The sequence below is a fragment of the Pseudonaja textilis genome, chromosome 1, assembly GCF_049901715.1.
Source record: "Pseudonaja textilis isolate UNSWEBS1 chromosome 1, rPseTex1.2, whole genome shotgun sequence".
In the NCBI taxonomy this organism is placed as follows: domain Eukaryota; kingdom Metazoa; phylum Chordata; class Lepidosauria; order Squamata; family Elapidae; genus Pseudonaja; species Pseudonaja textilis.
Window position 1 is genome coordinate 55,789,822 of NC_141990.1, and position 19,829 is coordinate 55,809,650.

The 19,829-nt window shown below is 42.4% G+C and overlaps 1 protein-coding gene across 4 annotated transcripts in view; it reads left to right on the plus strand.

The window, feature by feature from the left end:
* The window catches only part of LOC113433190 (uncharacterized), a 116,487-nt gene that overhangs the window by 59,227 nt on the left and 37,431 nt on the right, over positions 1 to 19,829 (plus strand). Inside the window, exon 4 of one of the 4 annotated variants that reach the window (XM_087934971.1) lies at positions 8,329 to 9,681. The exons of the other annotated variants lie outside the window; for them this stretch is intronic. Coding sequence (XP_087791097.1) covers positions 8,329 to 8,412 — 84 coding nt within the window. The 3' untranslated portion in view covers positions 8,413 to 9,681. Of the gene's footprint in view, positions 1 to 8,328; positions 9,682 to 19,829 lie in introns of those variants that run through there. 4 annotated transcript variants of the gene reach the window in all.

Consider the following 19,829-nt stretch of genomic DNA (forward strand, 5'->3'; position numbering starts at 1 on the left):
GAACAATTATAGGGAAGATGTTCAAGTCTTCTGTTTATTTTGGTTGCCTTCTTCTGCAAGATTTCCAGCTCTGTTGCATCTTTTTTTTCAAGTGCTATATACAGAATTCCAGATAAGGATGTATTATCTATTTGTATAAGATCTTTATAATGCTGTCATTTTTATTTTTAGTCTCCTTCTCAGTGATCCCTGTTAGCATCCTTTTTCATAGCTGCCTCACACTGAAAGGGTATCTTTACCAAGCTCTGCACTATGACTTCTGGATCTTATTCCTGATTAAATACAGACCCAATTAATGTATATAAGCACTTGTGGGAAGACGGTGGCCTTATATGCATACTTTTATACTTAAGTTGAATTACATTTGCAGTTGTTTGGCCATTCACCCAGTTTCAAGAATGCTTGCTGGAACTTCTAGGGAGGAGTGAGGAGGAAACAAATGCTTGTTGGCTTGCTTACTTGGATGGACTGAGGAGCAAAAGAATGTTTGCTGAGACAGGTTGGTGGCTGAGGCTTCCCTTGAACCCCTTAAACAGTGCAGAGCAACCCAAAGGGCAGAAATATGGAGGAGATAGAAAGGCAGGTGGGGAGAGGCTGTTCCTTACTTTATTGAGGCTTGGGGCTGGGAGGGACCAAGCCTGGAATGACTTGGATTGGGGTGGTACTTGTTTAATGACCTGCAATTCTTGGTTAATGGCTATAAGAGGAAGCGTCAGGATTTCTTTCATAAGTTGGTGCGGTCATGTGGACATCTTACTCTAGGACCACACTGATTTACAATGAAAATTCCACTTTCAGTTGTGGTTGTAAGATCGAGAATTATCTGTATTGAAAAACAGGAAGGAGCGCATTCCTGTGCTGACAAAAAACAATCAAGTGTTCAATGTGGCTGCAGTTCTTGTTTGAAATAAGAGGTTCTTATCTAGCTGCACCATGTTATATGGGGCAACTTCAGCCAAGTCTAAGCATAGCAAACATTACATGACTAGCACTAAATCACTTCAACTTGTTTTCAGTCACCACCATGATAACAAAGCTCTTTCTTTCTTTTTTTTCTTTCCCACATTTTTCTTCTATTAACTTTCAATACTCCATCTGGGAGGTGAGCAAGGCGTGGTGACAAAGATTCGAATCTCCTAGTTTGGGAACTGCACACAACACGAAGTTTTGCACATGTCATCCTGGTCCATGGCAGCCTGCTGTTCCTCAAACAGGAGCCAATCTTGACCTTTGCAAGGAATCCTATTGTCAACCTTTTCCCAATCCCTTTAACAACATTGCTCTTATGTTTTTTGTCTCGGCTCTCTGGCATTAACTTTGCTGGGCCCAGTATTTATTCCTTGCCTTTCAATGTACTTCTAAAGACTGTAGTCTTTCTAACAGCAGTTCTCAAATGGATAGGTCATCAGCTGAGCTCTGCTAGGAGCAGTTCAAGTAGATGTCCCACTTCTGATCCAACTTGCATGGCATGAATGAGTGCTTCAGCAGCAACCTTCCTCTATGGTACTCTTCTACCAGAGCTATGACCATATGGAGTTGTGTACTATATGTAGAAATCAGGACTCCCACTAAACAATTCTGTAAGCTTTAGACGTTTGCAAATAAATCTTCACAGAGGACATGTTATTTCATTTCATAATTGAAGTTTTAGATTACTTGAGTTTTATATAGATAAGAGTTGTTGAGACTGATAGAGATTCAGTTGACTTATCTAATCAGTCAGCTGCAGATATCCCCATCAGGGAAGAGAGCTGCTTTCCCTCTGTTATACTTCCAGATAGTCCTCAACTTAGGACCATTTGTTCAGCAACCATTCAGTTACAGCAGCACTGAAGGGACTTAGAACCATTTACATCAGGGGTGTCAAACAGACAGTCCACAGGACGGATGTGTCGTGCGCAAGCCATGCCCATCCCAGCTCCGTAAAGGGAAAACATTGCAAACATCATGGAATGGCATCGTGACGCTGCAAGTTTGACACCCGTGATTTATAGCCATTGCAGTAGTCCTATCATCATGAGATCGAAATTCAAGTGCACTACAGGGGCACTTCAACTCTCCACCATCTGCCTCCCCCTCCCCTCATCTATTCACTTTTGGCCCTTTGCACTCTTGTCTGCAATATCTGATGATGTAATTGGCCTTGGTCATTCTTTCTCCCGCCACATCCTGCTTGACTCTGGAGTTAAGATGGCAACTGGGACTGCTGGGATTGCTATCACTGAGCCATATGGTCACAAAGCATACCCAATTGTGGACGTAGGCTGAAGACTACATGTATGAGACTTTGAGAAAAAGATTCAGAAAACATCCACTCTAACATACACTGAGATACATTGTAAATAAAACAATTCATTTATGCAATTTTTGTTCTTCTATTCTTTTATCTTAATAAACCTTTCTAAAGACAACTCTGCAAATCTGTTTTGTGGAAAAATACTTTAGGTTCAGATAACTGCCAAATGCCTGATAGGTACCAAGGAGCCAAAAGAAAGGAAAGTTTATGCAAAAGGAAGCTAACATGAAGTTTTGATGAGCTGCCAAAATAGTCCAAACAAACATTTAAAGATTCTCAGCAGACTGGCCTTCATTATCAGTCTTTTGCTGTACTGAATACATTTTTTGGTATTTTATCATTTTGTTTATTGTTAATAATTATTGTAGTTACTCTTCTTTAGCCTTCCTGATAGAAAGGAAAGGTAAAATCGAGGGAGGAGGAAGAGTTGGATTTGGATTAGGGTATCTTAAAAACACTTCAAATCTTTCAGATACTTTTCCAGATGTGCTTGGTTCAGAAATCAGCCAGCCATTAACCATAGAGTAGGACTTGCTCCGGTGCCTCCCAGTTTATGAACTACATTCCCCAACACAATTGGTCTAGGGAATGTAGGTCTTTTTGTTGCCAATTGTTTTAATTTGTGTACTTGTGCTCTGGAAATTTGCATGTTATTGAAACTTTTTGATGTGTTCTTAATGTAATATTGAAAAGAAGTATAAAATAAGCCATGTATTTCAAATAGTCAGAGTATTCCTTGATTCGGAAGAACTGGAGTACACAAGTTTCATAAATAAATATTAATCTTTCTATAATACAGAGTTTGAAATAGTATTTCCAGCTGTAGAATATCAAATGGCAGGCAGCTTGAGAAGTATGTAGCAAATAAATACAGATATATTTTACATGCATATATTCATGGACAAAAACAGTCCTTTGTTCTTTGTGGAGCTCTTGAGAGCATAAATATAAGATTAAAATCTTAGTTAAACATGGTGAAAAATCCTTTGTCCTTCAGATTCAGCTGAAATCTATTATCTGATTTTTTGAGGTCATGTTAGTGATGAACTTACACCTGTTACCTTATAATTGCTTGACAAAATAAAATAAATAAAAATAAATAAATAATCAAAGATGATGAGAATTGCAGGCAAACAGGGATGATACATTTTTGAGGCTGGGACTGCATTTCACATTTTTTGGAAAGGAAGAGGATTGCAATAGAAGAAGCTACTTCTGATGTATGTGTCTTTTAGTGTGTTAGAAGTACAGAGATGACAGTAAAGGCAACCATTAAAAAAAACCTCACTAGTTTTGACTTTAGAACGTAATCAAGCTGAGCATAGCAGATGTATTGACCATGAAGAAAAACTGCATATTTGTTTAAGAAGAGAGGCTAAAGAACATTCTTTTAGAACAAGAAGTTGTTTGGATGATGCCCACACACCTGGGAATTGGTTTTTATTTGTTTTTCATTAGCAAATGGGAGTTGTAGTCCAGCATATCTGGAGCACTCAAAAGGGTGATAATATGTGCTTATGGGGAAAACTGGTATGTGCTTGCACAAATTACATCACATTCACACAAAAGAACGGCTCAGTATCTAGAAGCAAAAACTGTTGAGTATGTGGGCAGTTGTGGTATGTGTTACAGTTTGGCTTTAGAAAAATCTCACAGTAGATAATTTCCTCCTTTGAGGCAACAGTTCAAGAATGAGTAAAAAGGCTTTTGCTTTTTGAGAAATCATTGGGTGTGTTAGTTCTTTAAGCATGCATGCATGCACATGCCTTCCCTGTCCTAGTCTAGGTTTGCCACATGGTCAGCTGTAGGTGGAAGTCCTTCCAGCAGAAGCTGCAGCCACATCACAATAGCCACTGTGTCTTCAGCCTGACCTCATTCAGCTGCCAGGCTGCAGCTGTTCCCATTCCCTACCCAGGCAAGCTTTAACCCTTAGCACAACTCAGGGCCAGATCCAACAGTGAAGAGGGAGCCATTGAAGCAATATTTTTTTTTCTTGCCGTGCTCTTTGTAGTGGGTGTTTTGGTTGGATTTGTGTTCTGTGCCTAATGGCTAGCATTTGCAGAAGTGAATGTGAGGGTTTTAAACTCCCCTCACCCTACCAATGCAGAGACACTTAATTGTTTCAATATGAAAAAATGATCCCTCTCAACGATTTGTCTTTTCTTCCTGCTGCCATGCTTGGGCTTGTGAATTATCATAGTGTTGATGAAGATGTTATGGGGGATTCTTAGAATAACAGATGTAGGGTCTCTATGCTCTGAATTTCTTATTTCCCATTAAATATGTTGAATGGGAGAAGTAGCAAAATTGGTATATATCAACATACCCCTGCCAATTTCACTGATCATGGCTGGTGCTCTTGTTATCATCTGTCTTCTGACTAGCCATATTGTGTTAGAATCTTGCAGTTTGGATGATTTTTGTACATACCATAATCCAGTAGGATTGTATCTGTCCATGTGTCTCTATGCTTTTTCCTTTTCTTTGGGTTACTCTCACCTTGTGTTCCATGTTACTGATGAGGTGAATATCTGTTTGATAATATAAGAAATTCATGGCCCTTTAAATATAGCTGAAAGTCAGAAGACATTCAGCACGCCTAGATATGATGGGTGTTGACACTCACAAATTAGTATGTACTTGATTATATGTTCATGCTTTAGAAATTTACATTGGAAGGAAAGGGGAATGATGATACATTGAAAATATAATGGAGAAACATCTTCAGCACACAACCCTAACCCCAAATAAGAATGATTAGAATATATATTACAAATAATTTGTTTCTCTTACAGTTTCTAGAACTGCTATTTCATCAAGTACTCTAAGAAAAATTGAAGTATTACCACAGACAGTTCGGTTTAAAGTTTGGTTATGGTATGCTTAATTTCAGTTCTTGTTTAAGGAAGGTACAGTTATCTGTACCCCTTTCAATCAGGTTTTGGATTGGGTAAAACATTGAAACACCATTTGTCAAGTTAGGGATGGGAGTGGTATGTCTTCTTCTGTCTTAGCAGCTTTCCATTTCGTTGATCATTATATCCTTCCGGACTGCTGAAGTATTAGGAGTAGGCGTAGGCAGGGTGTTGGGGTGGTTCTTCTTTCAGGGCCACTTTCAGTCAGTATTGGGGGTTGATTGTATAGATTGTAGTCCTAGACTTTAATTTATGAAATGCCACAGGATTTTTTATCATCTACATGAGGGTGCTGGTGGAGGCCCTCAGCCAATGTGTATCAACAGTAGGCTGAATTTCTGGTTGTCCAAGTAATGCTGTCAAGGCTCTCCAGATAGCTTCAGTATCTGGAGGTTGTTGGATGGTGAAGAGCAGGCTATGATCAAGTAACTTCCAAGGTTCTGGATGGAGCCACACTACCTCAGTGAGAACTGGTGCACTGTTGGGAGCAGTTTATAGTTGTGGCTAGGAGGTCCTTGCATAAATCCATTCTCTCTTTTTTTGCACATGTTGCTAGATTAGGAGGGTCTTCTCATAGTTGTTTATGCCTTGGTGATATATTGTCTGGATTACTGCAACATGCTCTTCATGGAATTGCTCTTGCAGACTATTTAAAAGCTAGAGCATAGGGCAATTATGGGTGCACCTTGGTACATTCATATAATAGCAGTACTGTTACACTAGTTACCAGTGAGCTTCTGGGAAAAATTAGAGTTGCTAATAGTCATCTATAAAGCACTTCCTGTCACAGGACCAAGATATTTGAAGAATCATGTATTTTCAGTAAGATTAGATAGAGTTTGCATGCTCTGGGTCCCATCTATCAAACAGTGCCATTTTTAAGGACCAAGAATATGCATGCCTTATCTGTTTACTCACTTCCCTTATGGTATACCATCATTGCCAAGATTTGGATGGTGCCAACTCTGCCTTCCTCTCATAAGGTGCTGAAGACCTGGCTGTTTTCTTGAATATTGGACCAGATGTACCATTGGTACATGTTAGTATGTATTATAGGAGTTATCAATTCCAGTGCTTTATGTGAATAAAAACCTATATGTGTTTACATGTGGTTCTTTTTATGGTTGATGCATTTTTCTTAATGTTTTAAATGTAGTTGCCACCCAGGGTTGTTTGGCAAATGGCTGACCATATAAATGAAAGCTATTTACCCAAATATGTCAAAGAGTGGGATGTTTCCTAATAAATATCCATGGATTTATCCCCTCATTATTGTGCTTCCTTCATTTTATCTGATGAAAAAAGTAAAATCTACCAATACTTCCATGTAGTGCAGATATTTCCCAAATGTTGTTTAGAAACAGGCATAATATTAAGTTTTAGAATAGAATAGAGCAGGAAGGGACTTTGGAAGTTTTCTAGTCCAGCCCCTTGTTCAAACAGGAGGCCCTGTACAATTTTAGACAAGTGGCTGCCCAGTCTCTTCTTACAAACCTCCAGTGATGGAGCGCCCACGATTTCTGAAGGCAAGTTGTTCCATTGGTTAATTGTTCTCACTGTTGGGAAGTTTCTCCCTAATTCCAGGTTGTTTCTCTCCTTGATTAGTTTCCAGCCATTGTTTATTTAGTAGGTTCACTTTTAAGTCTGTGCCTATAGCCTCTGTAAATGTGACCTAGCCTTTAAATTCCTGGTTAAGAATCTTGCAAGATCGTATGAATAATGCTATGTTGAAAGTAACTGAAATCTTTCAAGGAGCTTTGATTTGCCCTATCAACCCAAACTTGTGATGTTGAATTTGAATTTCCTCCAGAGAATAGAATAGAATTCCTTATTGGCCAAGTGTGATTGAACACACAAGTAATTTGTCTTGGTGCAAATACTCTCAGTATACATAAAAGAAAAGATGCATTCGTCAAGAATCATAAGGTACAACACTTAATGATAGTCATAGAGTACAATAAGCAATCAAATCATACTTGGAAACAGTCAATATAAATTGTAAGGATACAAGCGACGAAGTTACAGCCATACAGTCACAAGTGAGAGGGGATGAGTGATAAGGAGTGATGAGAAGAAGATGATGAGAAGAGACAATCTTGCAAAGTATATTGAAAGATCAAGCAAACCCTGTTTTTGAAAACCTATTCTAATTACCCACCAATAGTGCTTCAGGGTTAATTTAATATTAGGATTGAAGATTTTGAGACAAAGCTGGTGGTATGCCCAGGGATGTTCCAAACTTGTGGAACTTCATTTTACTAGGCTGATATTATTTTGTCTCAGATGGCAACATGACTTCTTTGTATCTAAGCTTAAAGGTCACATGCAGCAGCTATAGCAGCAAGCATGGCAACACCAAATACCTAATCTCTCATGTGGCCATAAAAACCCATGGGATCAATTTGAAATTGCTATCATAAAGTCCTAATTCTGTGTAGAGGTTTTTTTTAAGAAACAAAAAAGAATGGTTTAGGGCTGGACATATTGAGTTTACCAGCCAGAATTAGGAGTCCCACGATGCTTTTAAACAAAAGTATTGTATTTTAAAATTGAAGAAGTATGTATTTTGCTATCATTGTATCATTGTTCCCTGAATTCTTGTCTGTGTGAGAGAAAAAAATTGATTTTGAAACAAGGAGTTCAACCTGTGTGTCTATGGAATATGTAGAATTTAGGTCTAGCTCAGCACTCCTTATTTCACCTTCTAGTTTATATGCCATGTTTTCTGTTAGAAGACAATGGAATTAATGTTGTCTCAGCCCTGCTGTTTGTGAGCGTAGGACTGATTCAGTGCCACTGTCCTGAATGAAACCAGGAAAACGGAGCACTGGATAGGCAAGAGAGAATTGGCTGCCTCAGAATGTCTCTTCAGCATATATTGTCCAGCTTTATGCTTTTCCTTGCTAATCTGCAAAGATGTGCTTTCCCTATTGCTTAATTTGCTTCAAGTCCCTATGAAGACTTGGAATTTAGTTCATCAATTTCTATCCTAAATATATCTTGTCTGGGATTCTTGGGAAGGAGGGAGGCAGGCCATGGCCACAGAACCAGGCATTTTGCTAGTACTGTAAAAAGTAACATCTGTTGGTTTTTTCTTCTTCTTCTATTGCTCCCGAGAATATGCTCCAGTCTGATTTCTTGGATCCTCCTAGTAGAATGGATTACCTCAGGACCAGCTGCTTTTGGTTATCTCCAGTCTGAGTAGAGACAGGAAATTAATGCAATTTCAGAAGGAGAGCTTGCTCTGCTTAACCCTAACAGAGATTTATGCTTCAGATTTGCTGGCCTCATTCTTTTCCAGTTTGGTGCCCTCCACATGGTCAGACTACAATTCACATCATTCAGTCCTTAACTTGGAAATAGCACATGAAAGACTGTTTTGTTTGATTACACTTTTCTATTTTTACCTGAAAGGATTACTAGTTATTTCCTTAAATTATCTATATACTACTAAAAATCTCTTCTGTTTGTTTATACACTTCAATTGGCCAAAATGATGCATCATAGGGCAACAATTGTGGAATGACTATACCTCAAATGGACTAATTTGCACAATACATTCAGAATCTGGGAAGCTTAATTCACATGGAATTGAAATTTGGCAAAGTTGTGACTTTTTCAGTGCTGTCATGCTACTACAGTCAGCCATAGTCACACAATTGTTATTTCTAATGCTCCCTGCCAGCTTCCCACAAGGAAATATTTTTGAAATGATGACCCAACAGGTCCCAGGTTGTCTTGTATACTTTAGCTTTGTGGAAAATATGGTACCGCAAAGACTAGCAAAAATGTTTAGCAATATGTCCGCCAAGTGTTGGAAGTATAATCAGACCCCAGGTACTTATTATCATATGTGATGGACTTGTATGAAACAAAGAAAATATTGGATGAAAATATATACATGGTTGGAAAAGATGATCAAACAACATATAGATCTGAAACCAGAAATATTTTTGTTGGGTATAATGCTGGAGAGCCAAGATAAATGGACTGTATATCTAATTTTGCCTGTATTGACAGCAGCGAGGATTGTATTTGTACAATACTGGAAAAATGAGAACACTCCATTAGATGATGTAATTCGGAAAATATTGGACTGTGCAGAGATGGATAGATTGACATTAAAAATAAAGGACAAAGAAGATATATAATGTTACTCAACATGGAATAGAATTTGTGAGTGGTTAGAGATAAGAGGTAGAAATTAGATGAAGAAAGATTATTGCTATGTGTGAACTAAATATAAAGATGGTTTATAATTATAAATGTGCCAATATAACCAACAGAATTACAAAAAGTTAATATAAAGAGAAATTTAGTTAAAATGTTATACCATTACTATTGTTATTAGTATATATGTTACTATTTCTTTTTGTTCTTCTTTTGCTTTTTTGTAAATGATATGCCCTGACAATACACTGTATTCAAAATATTTATGATTTTTTTTTAAAAAAGAAAATATGGTAAGGGAAACACATGATTGTTGTTTTCGTCTAATCTTTCAGGAAAATTGGTTGGTTTGTATTTGGCTTTTTGTAACTGAGGCTTCAGAAAGTATGGACTTTCTCCCACCTGAAAAATTTACATATGTCCCAATCTCTAGATGAAAGAAACATAGCGGTAATATTTTTAATAGGCAAAGGATAGAGTTGTATGTCTGTTTCATGTTTTAGTCTGATCCCTGTGGGCAAGAGCAGGATTGCATTGTCAGAAGTTTAGCTTTTCAACCTATACCCTTTTTAACATAAATTGTATTGTTTTTGAAATAGTAAGTGGAAAAGGGGAAACAATAGCAATAACCCTTAGACTTATATACTGTTTTGTAGTGCTTTACAGCCCTCTCTAAGTGGTTTTACAGAGTCAGCCTATTGCCCCCAACAATCTGGGTCCTCATTTTACTGACCTCGGAAGGATGGAAGGCTGAGTCAACCTTGAGCCTGGTGAGATGGGGCGTTGGTTCTTACCTGATACGCTTCTTTTCGTAGAGCTGTTGAGAGTGTCCAGGTTGGGAGGAGCTCCAGTCTCGGCTCTCACAGGCTGAGCTTGAGATTGAGGCACGCCTCTCACCATCACGTGGTCCTCCGGGCGCGCCCCAGTTTTGCGAAGACGAGAAGGAAGGTCCTGTTCTTATCTTACTCAGGAAAAAAATTAGTTTGCTCGGTCGAACAGCAGGGTTTCCCACCAGACGGCCCACGGTGGGGCTGGACACTCAACAGCTCTCTACGAAAAGAAGCGTATCAGGTAAGAACCAACGCCCTTTTCCATAGAGCTGTCTCGAGTGTCCAGGTTGGGACATACCAAAGCTTGGCTAGTCCTGCGGGCGGGCTCCCGTCTGAATGGGACCTCTCCTGGAACCCTGATGACCCGCTGGAGGGCACGCCTAACAGGAGAACCCCTCGGAGGTTGGAATGCCTCAACGAGAGGGCCTGATGAAGGAGACGGGGCTGTCTAAAGGTAGCCCCAGCCGGGATGCCACGGATGCTTACTGAGACCGTGGGGCAAGGAGACTAGGTAGAGCGGCCAAAACCTTGTTAGGGACCCGGCACGAGGAGCCCGGGCAGAGGCGAGGATGGAAGTTCCCTGAGAAGACCTAGCCAGAGTGAGGGGAGGCGCCCTCAATAACCGGAGGGTCACCTGCTAGGGGTGGCGATGGGACGCCCTAGGGTGTTATGGGATAGACCCTGTTGGGAACCCCCTGAGAGAACTCCAGGTCAGAGTGATGGAGGGGAGACGTAAGGAGTTCCCAAACTGTGACCTGTGCTAGTGGGGACCAAGTTTGGTTCCGCCCAGAGCGAGGTGGTCGGCCCTGCTCAAGAGCCAACTGACCGAGGACCGCCCCAGAGGGAACTAAGGGTAGTAGTGAGGACCAGGGCAAGGGGTCCGTGTATCTGGATTATGAGGCTGTGGGCCGGGGGCCCAGAGAAGGAACCCCAGCTAACATGGGGTGGGGATAAATGTGTTGCCGGCCAGATGCCCTGGGGCAAGGTGAGGAGGACAAGGGTGCTCCAGACTATGAGCCTGCGTCCGGGAGCCGATGGTCTACCGGGAGTCTTGGTATGGAGAAGTAAGGCAGATATGAGGATTAGGCTTCCCAACGGTTTGGGCAAGGCTGAAGAGAAAGAGATTTTGCAGGAGTTATGTCAGAGTGGAGCCAGACTAGGCGAGAAGCCTGAAGAGGATTGGCTTTCTCGCTTCTCCTTCTCCTCGCTTTTTATACTTGTTTCTTTCTTTCTTTCTTTCTTTCTTTTTCTTTCTTTTTTTTGGGGGCAGCCACCTGGGGCGACTGCATTATCGAACGACGGAACGAACCTCTCCCGGATCCCCGGGAGGGCTTCCTGACGAGGTGCCTCCGGACCTGTCTGGTTCCGATCGGTCGGGAGGCCTGTAGGGAGATGATTGGTAGTACCTGGGGAAGGAGGAAGAGCGGGAAGAACCTTGGCGAGAAGAGGGAGAGGAACCTCTGAAATCAGACCTCCTAGCAAGAGAAGGGAGATATTTGCGCTTGTTGCGGGTCTCGCCAGGAATGGGTCGAGAACCGGTCCAAATAGCTTCCCCAGAGATGGGGGCTGATGCTAACTTAGCCTTGTTTTTTACGTCCGCCTGCCAGTGGCGGAGCCAGAGAAGGCGACGGGCAGTGACCTGGGACGAGATGGCCCTGGTGGAGAATTTTGCAGCCTGGAAGGTGGCGCCTGCAGAGAACTCGGCCGCGCCAGGATCTTGGCAATATCCTGGTGCGCTCTGAGATTAGCTGCGGGACGTGCTGCTTGAGCTGCTGGAGCCACTTGATGGAGGTTCTGGTGAAAAAGACGCGGGCCGTGGAGGCCCTGACCGCCCAGGCATCAGAGAGATGAGCGCGGCGCAGGGCCAGTTCAGCCTGCTTGTCCTCGGGCTGGAGAGCTTCGAGGGACCTCGCTGGGAGTTGAGCGGGAGGCCAGACCTACTACGGGCTCGGCCCACAGGGGGGATTGAGCAAGGTAGAGAACTGCGGTTCAAGATTGAAAACCGCTTGTCCTGGGCGTTGGGAGGGGAGGAGGCCCCAGGAGGCTAGCTGCCTTGAGACCATGTCAGAGAATATGGGTGGGACAGGAATCACTGGGTTTCCACCACAGGCTGGGAGAAAATGGAGTCGGGAGGAACCCCGATGCCGCTGGGTTGGGTGGGGGGAGGGTTCAGGCCCGAGGTATTCCTGGCCTTGAACAGGAGGGACCTAAATAGATGTGGTTTAAACAGCCCCAGAAACGCTGGCTGGCCTGGAGAGAGGCTCCTCGCCCTCCGACATGTCCCCTTCTGGGGGCCTGCTCCCGAGAGGAGTTCACTGTCTACGACAGACCCCACCCAGATCCTCCTCGTCCCCAAAGAGGGTAGGGTCCCCGAGTTCCTGGGCCTCCATCTCCTCCATCTCCAAGGGCAGGGTCAAGTCCCCGTGGAGAGCTATCTGACCATGCGGTTGCTGATCCTCGAGCCTCGGGGCCTCAGGCCTAGGGGCCAGACCGGTCAGCTGCTGAAACTGTTGTGCTATCCCGTGCCGGATGGCCAGCTCCATCGCTCGCTTGAGATTTTCGGGATTTCCACCGGGGGGTGGATGAGGCTCCTCCGGGCGCAGACCTGCAGCAGCGGGGGAAAGGTGGTTTCAGGGGCCTCCAGGCTGCGATGAAGAGGCAGAAGCAGGGGAGGAGGGAGGATGGGTGGAGGTAGAGGGAGTGGGATTGGAAGGGTCCAGAGGCACAGAGCTTGACTCCTTAGAGCGCCTGTCAGTCTCCTTTCAAGGGCCCTGTGTCGCCTAAGGGCATCCCTTTGAGAGGCTTTGGATGTTTCCTGTGCTTGTTTGCGCAGGTGGTGAGACTTAGCCTTGGCCTTCAGGGAAGTGCCACGAGATGCATTGTCGTCTGCCATCTGGAGAGGAGAAAGGAGGAAAAGTTCTTGATTAACGTGAGGTGATTAACAAAGCTGGACACAGCCTAAGCAGGGGCCGGGAAACCCAGTACTCTGCTTTCGCACCCCCTAGGTCAAGGGCAACAGAGGTGCTTTGCACGTTGTTGAGAAGTAGGGCCTAGCCCAGAAGCCAATTGCCAAAGATGGACGCTAAAAAACCTGCCTTCTGCCGGGCGGACCGGGAAGGGGATGGCGGAGCTGCTACCTCCCTTGCTGGGGAGAGACTGTGTAGCCAGTAGACTCCTATATCTAGAGGAGTACCAAGGCAGGATTGCAAGGTACCAGCAGGGATTTGGACATTCCAAGGATCTGCCCAGGAATCAAACACAATGCGGCCTGCAGGTAGGCCTCGAGCAGTGGCAGGCGTCCCTGGGGCTACCAACCAAAAATTTTAAAGTAAAGTGCCATCACGGGTCCTCGGACAGTTGCACGCTTGGATGCAGCCTACGAGAGGCCGGGATCCTAGCGCACGCTTTCGCACCCCCTTTGATCAAAAAAATTTTTTTTGTATTTAAAATAGGAGGCTGTTGCACAGCAGGGCCTAGCCCAGAAGCCACCAGCCAAAAGTTGAACGCCAGGCAGCTACCCCTGCCGGACGGACCGGGAAGGGGGATGGCAGAGCTGCTAACTTGCCTGCTGGGGGAAGGGCTACAGAGCCAACTAACCCTGGTTAGCCTGATAGAAACTAAGCGCAAACAGGCAAGGATATAGGCAGTCCGGAGTCTGCCTATAAAACATTAAGAAAACCCTGTTATAGGCCTCTGAAAATGGCGCCCGGCCATGCGGCCACACACAAGATGGCGGCGACTCCTGCCACTCCCAAGATGGCTGACGCCACAGGGAGCCCAAAATGGAGGGCGCAATGACGAGGCAATCCCCAGCGGCGGTTATCACCCAGGAGAAGTTAAAAGGCCTGGAGGCCACAAAGAAGTACCTGGGAGAGGCAGGGAAGCATCTCCTGGGTTAGAGGGGCTGCGTCGTGGGGGAAACGGTGAAAGAACAAAACCAGGCAGGAAAGAAACGATGCAGCTTCGCACGGAGCGGAAAAGGCGGCAAGGGGGGCAGCGCTCGGGCGCTGATTCTCCCTTAAAAGGATAGTGAAACAATTCCCTTAGAAGAAAAAGGCTCCCTAGGGAGCTCAAACCTCAGTTTCCTACGCTGTCTGAGAGTCCAAGTTGATCAAAAAAAAGAAAACACGAGGTGCTAGAACCACCAGGAGCAAAGGAAAACCAGCCTGACTGCCACGAGGCTGAGCAAAAAACTGGGGCGCGCCCGGAGGACCACGTGATGGTGAGAGGCGTGCCTCAATCTCAAGCTCAGCCTGTGAGAGCCGAGACTGGAGCTCCTCCCAACCTGGACACTCGAGACAGCTCTATGGAAAATCAATCTGTCAAATTGCAGGCAACTGGCTGCAGCAGAAGTAGCCTATAGTACTGCACTCTAACCACTGTGCCACTGAGGCTCAAGGAACAAAACACAAAGATGCATTCATTTTATTATCTATATCTATAAACATTATGCAAATATATGTGTATTTCTAATATACTTATATAACTATTATGCTTTTTAAAAAAATCCACTGTATTTTGTATGAATGAGTCTCTCATATTTTATTATATTTATCCGTATACAGTCTGTGATAGAAAATTCACTCATAAATAACAGCTTTAAAACTTGTGGACGTCAACTCCCAGAATTCCTGAGCTAACATGACTGGAGGAAGAATTCTGGGAGTTGAAGTCCACAAGTCTTAAAACTGTCAAGTTTGAAGACCCCTGACCTAATAGGTGATATTTTTTCCTCAAGATAACAAATATTAAAAATTATTTATCAATTGGTCCAAACTCAATATGCCAGCTTCCACCCAATTTTTCCATATTACCATCTTTTTCCCAATTTTTAATATTGGATTTTCCCATAAAGTCAATTTAACATGAGAAAAAGGATCAAATATGGTTTTGTTACACTTTCCATTCCATGTCTTTCTAGTTCTGTTGTGCTGTATTTAGATGCTAATATTGTCTATCCAACCAAAAGTAACTGAATAGAAATACATATTCCAAAGTTTATATAGTTCCAGATCTGGAAAAATGAATCCTCTTTCATTAATTGGTAATTACATTTTCTGTAAAGATATCCTCAGAATTGAAGAACCCTATAATTTTTTCTAAACAAAGAGTTAATTTTTGAAACATATTTTCCAGATATTTAAACAAGAATTTATCTCAGAATATAAATTAATGTAGAAATAATATTCATTTTGAGAACATTCATCCTTCCCCAATCTATCCAAATCTGAAGAAACCTCTATATATTTTATTTATATTACATGTTACTGAGTTACAGTATATCTTTCAGTACAGATATCTAAATATTTAATGGATTTGGTACTAATTGGAAATTAATATTCCTTAAATGGAAGGTTAACCAAATTTTCACCTATTGCCATTAACTCCAATCTTGACTAGTTAATAAAGGAAATCCTGCTAAAGGCATCTAACATTTTCATCAACACAGGAATAGTAATGTGAGCATTAGGAATAAACAGAAGAATGTCATCTCCAAATAGCTTTTCAACTTCTAACTTACCAAATACAGGTGAAACTCGAAAAATTAGAATATCATGCAAAAGTTCATTTATTTCAGTAATGCAGCTTAAAAGGTGAAACTAATATATGAGATAACTCATTACATGCAAAGCAAGATAGTTCAAGCCGTGATGTGCCATATTTGAGATGATTATGGCTTACAGCTCATGAAAACCCCAAATCTACAATATCAGAAAATTAAAATATTGTGAAAAGGTTCGATATTCTAGGCTCAAAGTGTCCCATTCTAATCAGCTAATTAAGTCATAACACCTGCAAAGGTTTCCTGAGCCTTTAAATGGTCTGTCCGTCTGGTTCAATAGGAATCAGAATCATGGGAAAGACTGCTGACCTGACAGTTATGCAGAAACCATCATTGATACCCTCCATAAGGAGGGAAAGCCTCAAAAGGTAATTGCAAAAGAAGTTGGATGTTCCCAAAGTGCTGTATCAAAGCACATTAACAGAAAGTTATGTGGAAGGCGTGGACGAAAAAGGTGCACAAGCAGCAGGGATGACCTCAGCCTGGAGAGGATTGTCAGGAAAAGGCCATTCAAAAGTGTTGGGGACTATCACAAGGAGTAGACCAAGGCTGGAGTCAGTGCATCAAGAGCCACCACACACAGACGGATCCTGGACATGGGCTTCAAATGTCGTATTCCTCTTGTCAAGCTGCTCCTGAACAACAAACAATGTCAGAGCGCCTTACCTGGGCTAAAAAAAACCAGAACTGGTCTGTGGCTCAGTGGTCCAAAGTCCTCTTTTCTGATGAGAGCAACTTTTGCATCTCATTTGGAACCCAAGGACCAGAGTCTGGAGGAAGAATGGAGAGGCACACACTGCAAGATGCTTGAAGTCCATTGTGAAGTTTCCACAGTCTGTGTTGATTTGGGGAGCCATATCATCTGCTGGTGTTGGTCCACTGTGCTTCATTAAGTCCAGGGTCAACGCAGCCGTCTACCAGGAGATTTTGGAGCACTTCATGCTTCCTTCTGCAGATGAGCTTTATGGGATGCTGACTTCATTTTCCAGCAGGACTTGGCACCTGCCCACACTGCCAAAAGCACCAAAACCTGGTTCAGTGACCATGGGATTACTGTGCTTGATTGGCCAGCAAACTCGCCTGACTGGAACCCCATAGAGAATCTATGGGGCATTGCCAAGAGAAAGATGAGAGACGTGAGACCGAACAATGCAGAAGAGCTGAAGGCCGCTATTGAAGCATTCTGGTCTTCCATAATACCTCATCAGTGCCACAGGCTGATAGCTTCCATGCCATGCCGCATTGAGGCAGTAATTGCTGCAAAAGGGGCCCAAACCAAGTACTGAGTACATATGCACGCTTATACTTTTCAGAGGTCCGATATTGTTCTATCTACAATCCTTGTTTTATTGATTGTATGTAATATTCTAATTTTCTGAGATTGTGGATTTGAGGTTTTCATGAGCTGTAAGCCATCATCATCACAATTATGACACATCACGGCTTGAACTATCTTGCTTTGCATGTAATGAGTCTATCTCATATATTAGTTTCACCTTTTAAGTTGCATTACTGAAATAAATGAACTTTTGTGCGATATTCTAATTTTTCGAGTTTCACCTGTGGTTGTTTGTAGGAGGACTGGAGAAAATTAGAGTCGCAGAATAACTGACAATTATCTTAAGTCTTAGATATAAAATTGCCCAGTGTTTTGCACTAACATTGTTCTTTAAAGCGTTGTTTTCAGTAAAATTTGAGAGAGAATCCTTGCCCCTAATTTGTAAGTTAAAAAGACAAGAAGAAAGGGCTTTCTTTTTTATTGTTTTGAGGATTGGAAGATAAAACATTTTGGCCATTTACTTCTTCATCAATCTGTTGACTTCCAGATGTATTTGACTATGATTGTCACTTTTCCATTCAAAATTCCTTATTAATAGACTATAGCACTGAAGCACAAGAGATTTTCTCAGAATATCTAGGAACATTTTTTTTTTCCACAAGTGCAGGGTCTGCTTTTTTTCAGATCAGCAAGCATTGATTCATTGGTGATGACTGGCTTGTTGCCTGATCCTGACACCATGGGCTGAGAAACGGTGACTGATCGATCCAAAGTCACTCAGCCACCTTTCATGCCATAGCAGGGCTAGAATTCACAGTCATCTGGTTTCTAGCCTGGTGTGTCTTAACCTCTAGAGTCTAGACCAAATTGGTTCTCTCTATATAGGAGCAAGACAATTGAGAAATTCTAAGTGTTATTGTATATGGAATTAGTATGATAGTTGTTGACTCAGGAGGTATAACTTACCAGTACATTTTGTAAATTTTCTATCTCCCAAGATTCAACAGAATCACTTTCAGCCCTCTGAAACTTTCATGCTGAATATTGCCATTGGGACAAAGTAATAGTATATTTAGTATGCAGGATAAATATGTAATTGAACAGGTATATGCAGCTTGCGCATGAGGGAAGTAGAAAAAGAGGCTGAAGAGGCATAGGGACAGAAACTGCTTTTAAATAGATGAGAAAAAAGAGAAAAATTAGCTACCAAAAATTGTTGAAAAGGTCTGAACGACTTAGGAAAAAGCCGATTCAGCTCACCAAAAGCAATAGGAAGTCCAAGGCATAAAAGAAAAAAATAAGATAATAAGACTGGAGAGAAGTAGTTTGATATTAACCATTCTTGGTATGAATTGCCTCACAATGAGCCTGCATAGTATAATAGTTAATCTATTGAATTGGGACTGGGGAGCTCAAAATTCAAATCCCCACTTGAAACCAGCTGGTGGTTTTGAACACTTCAACTTCTCACAGCTTAGCCTAACCCACAGGCTGGTTCATATAGTATGTAAAATGAGGGGAGATGCTCTGTCTTGACTTTCCAAAGGAAAGGCAGGATAAGAGCCAATTTGATCTAGTGGTGCAGCACTAGGCTAGAAAGCATGTTCCGATCCTGCCTTAGCCATGAAAGTCAGCTTTGGGCAGTCTCTCTCAGCCCAACCCATTTCACGAGGTTGCTCTTGTGGAGAAAATAGGAGGAAGAAGGTGTTGTTGGATATGTTTGCTGCCTTGAGTTGTTTATAAAAATAATAAAAGCAAAATACAAACAAACAGATGTAATATTTGTGCCCTTTGCCACACTTAACTTTTGAAACTGATTGGAGAAGCTGTTGCATGGCTCTATTGCATGACAGTAGAAATTAATGTGCTGTTATGAATGTCAAGCAGATACTTAGAGGCAGGAGAAGGGATGCAGAAAGTGAGGAGATGACTAATTTAGTAAGCATAAGATAGTAGCATACTAGCTGAAGTGTTGAATTAGTATTCAGTTCAACTACTCTGCCATCCCGATCATTGTGTGGTGTACATTTTGTCTCAAGTTCTGAATCAAAGGCAAGATACAAATCTAATAAATATGGTTATTTCTAGAAATCTGGTGTTACTATTGAACTTTTTCATTGTATTGATATTTCTTCAGTTAAAAGTCAGCTGTAGACTTCGTAGGAGTTTGTCATTCCCAAATTTCCCTACTGGAGTTTTCAATATGCTAATTTCTCTAATATACATAAATTATTCTTGTACAAATTTTTATGTTGCATGCTTCTTCTCCAACGAGCTGCTCAGAGCATCCAGTACTGGGAGGGGCTTCAGTCCCTGCTTGCCTAGGCTGGGCTTAATTTGCGGAACGCTCCTCTTCCCCCAAGGGACTCCTCCCCAGAGTTCCCCAGTTTTGGCTCAGCCTCATGAGAGATATGCAGTGCTTTTCGTTACTCCTTGGCCGAAACAGGAGAATTAAGGTTCATTAACCTCGTTAAGTTTTGCAGACAGTCAGTTTCATCTTCTTCTAACAATTGCTCTTCGACCCACCAACGCTGCCTTTGCCAACTGGCCGTCGGGGATCGCATTATCAGGAAGCGCTTCTTGCGCTCCTAAGTGCAGGGAAGCTTCGATTTCATTCTGCCCCCCCCCCCCCAGCCCTATCCTTGCCATTGTGATAGCTGCGCTGTTTTAACATACAAACGGCGTGGCTTTTCTCTCTTGCTCTCTCCTGAGTCGTATCAAAGTTTTCTTCCCCCAGAACACCGTTTAGGGGTGGAGGTGTGATTGCCTGATTATT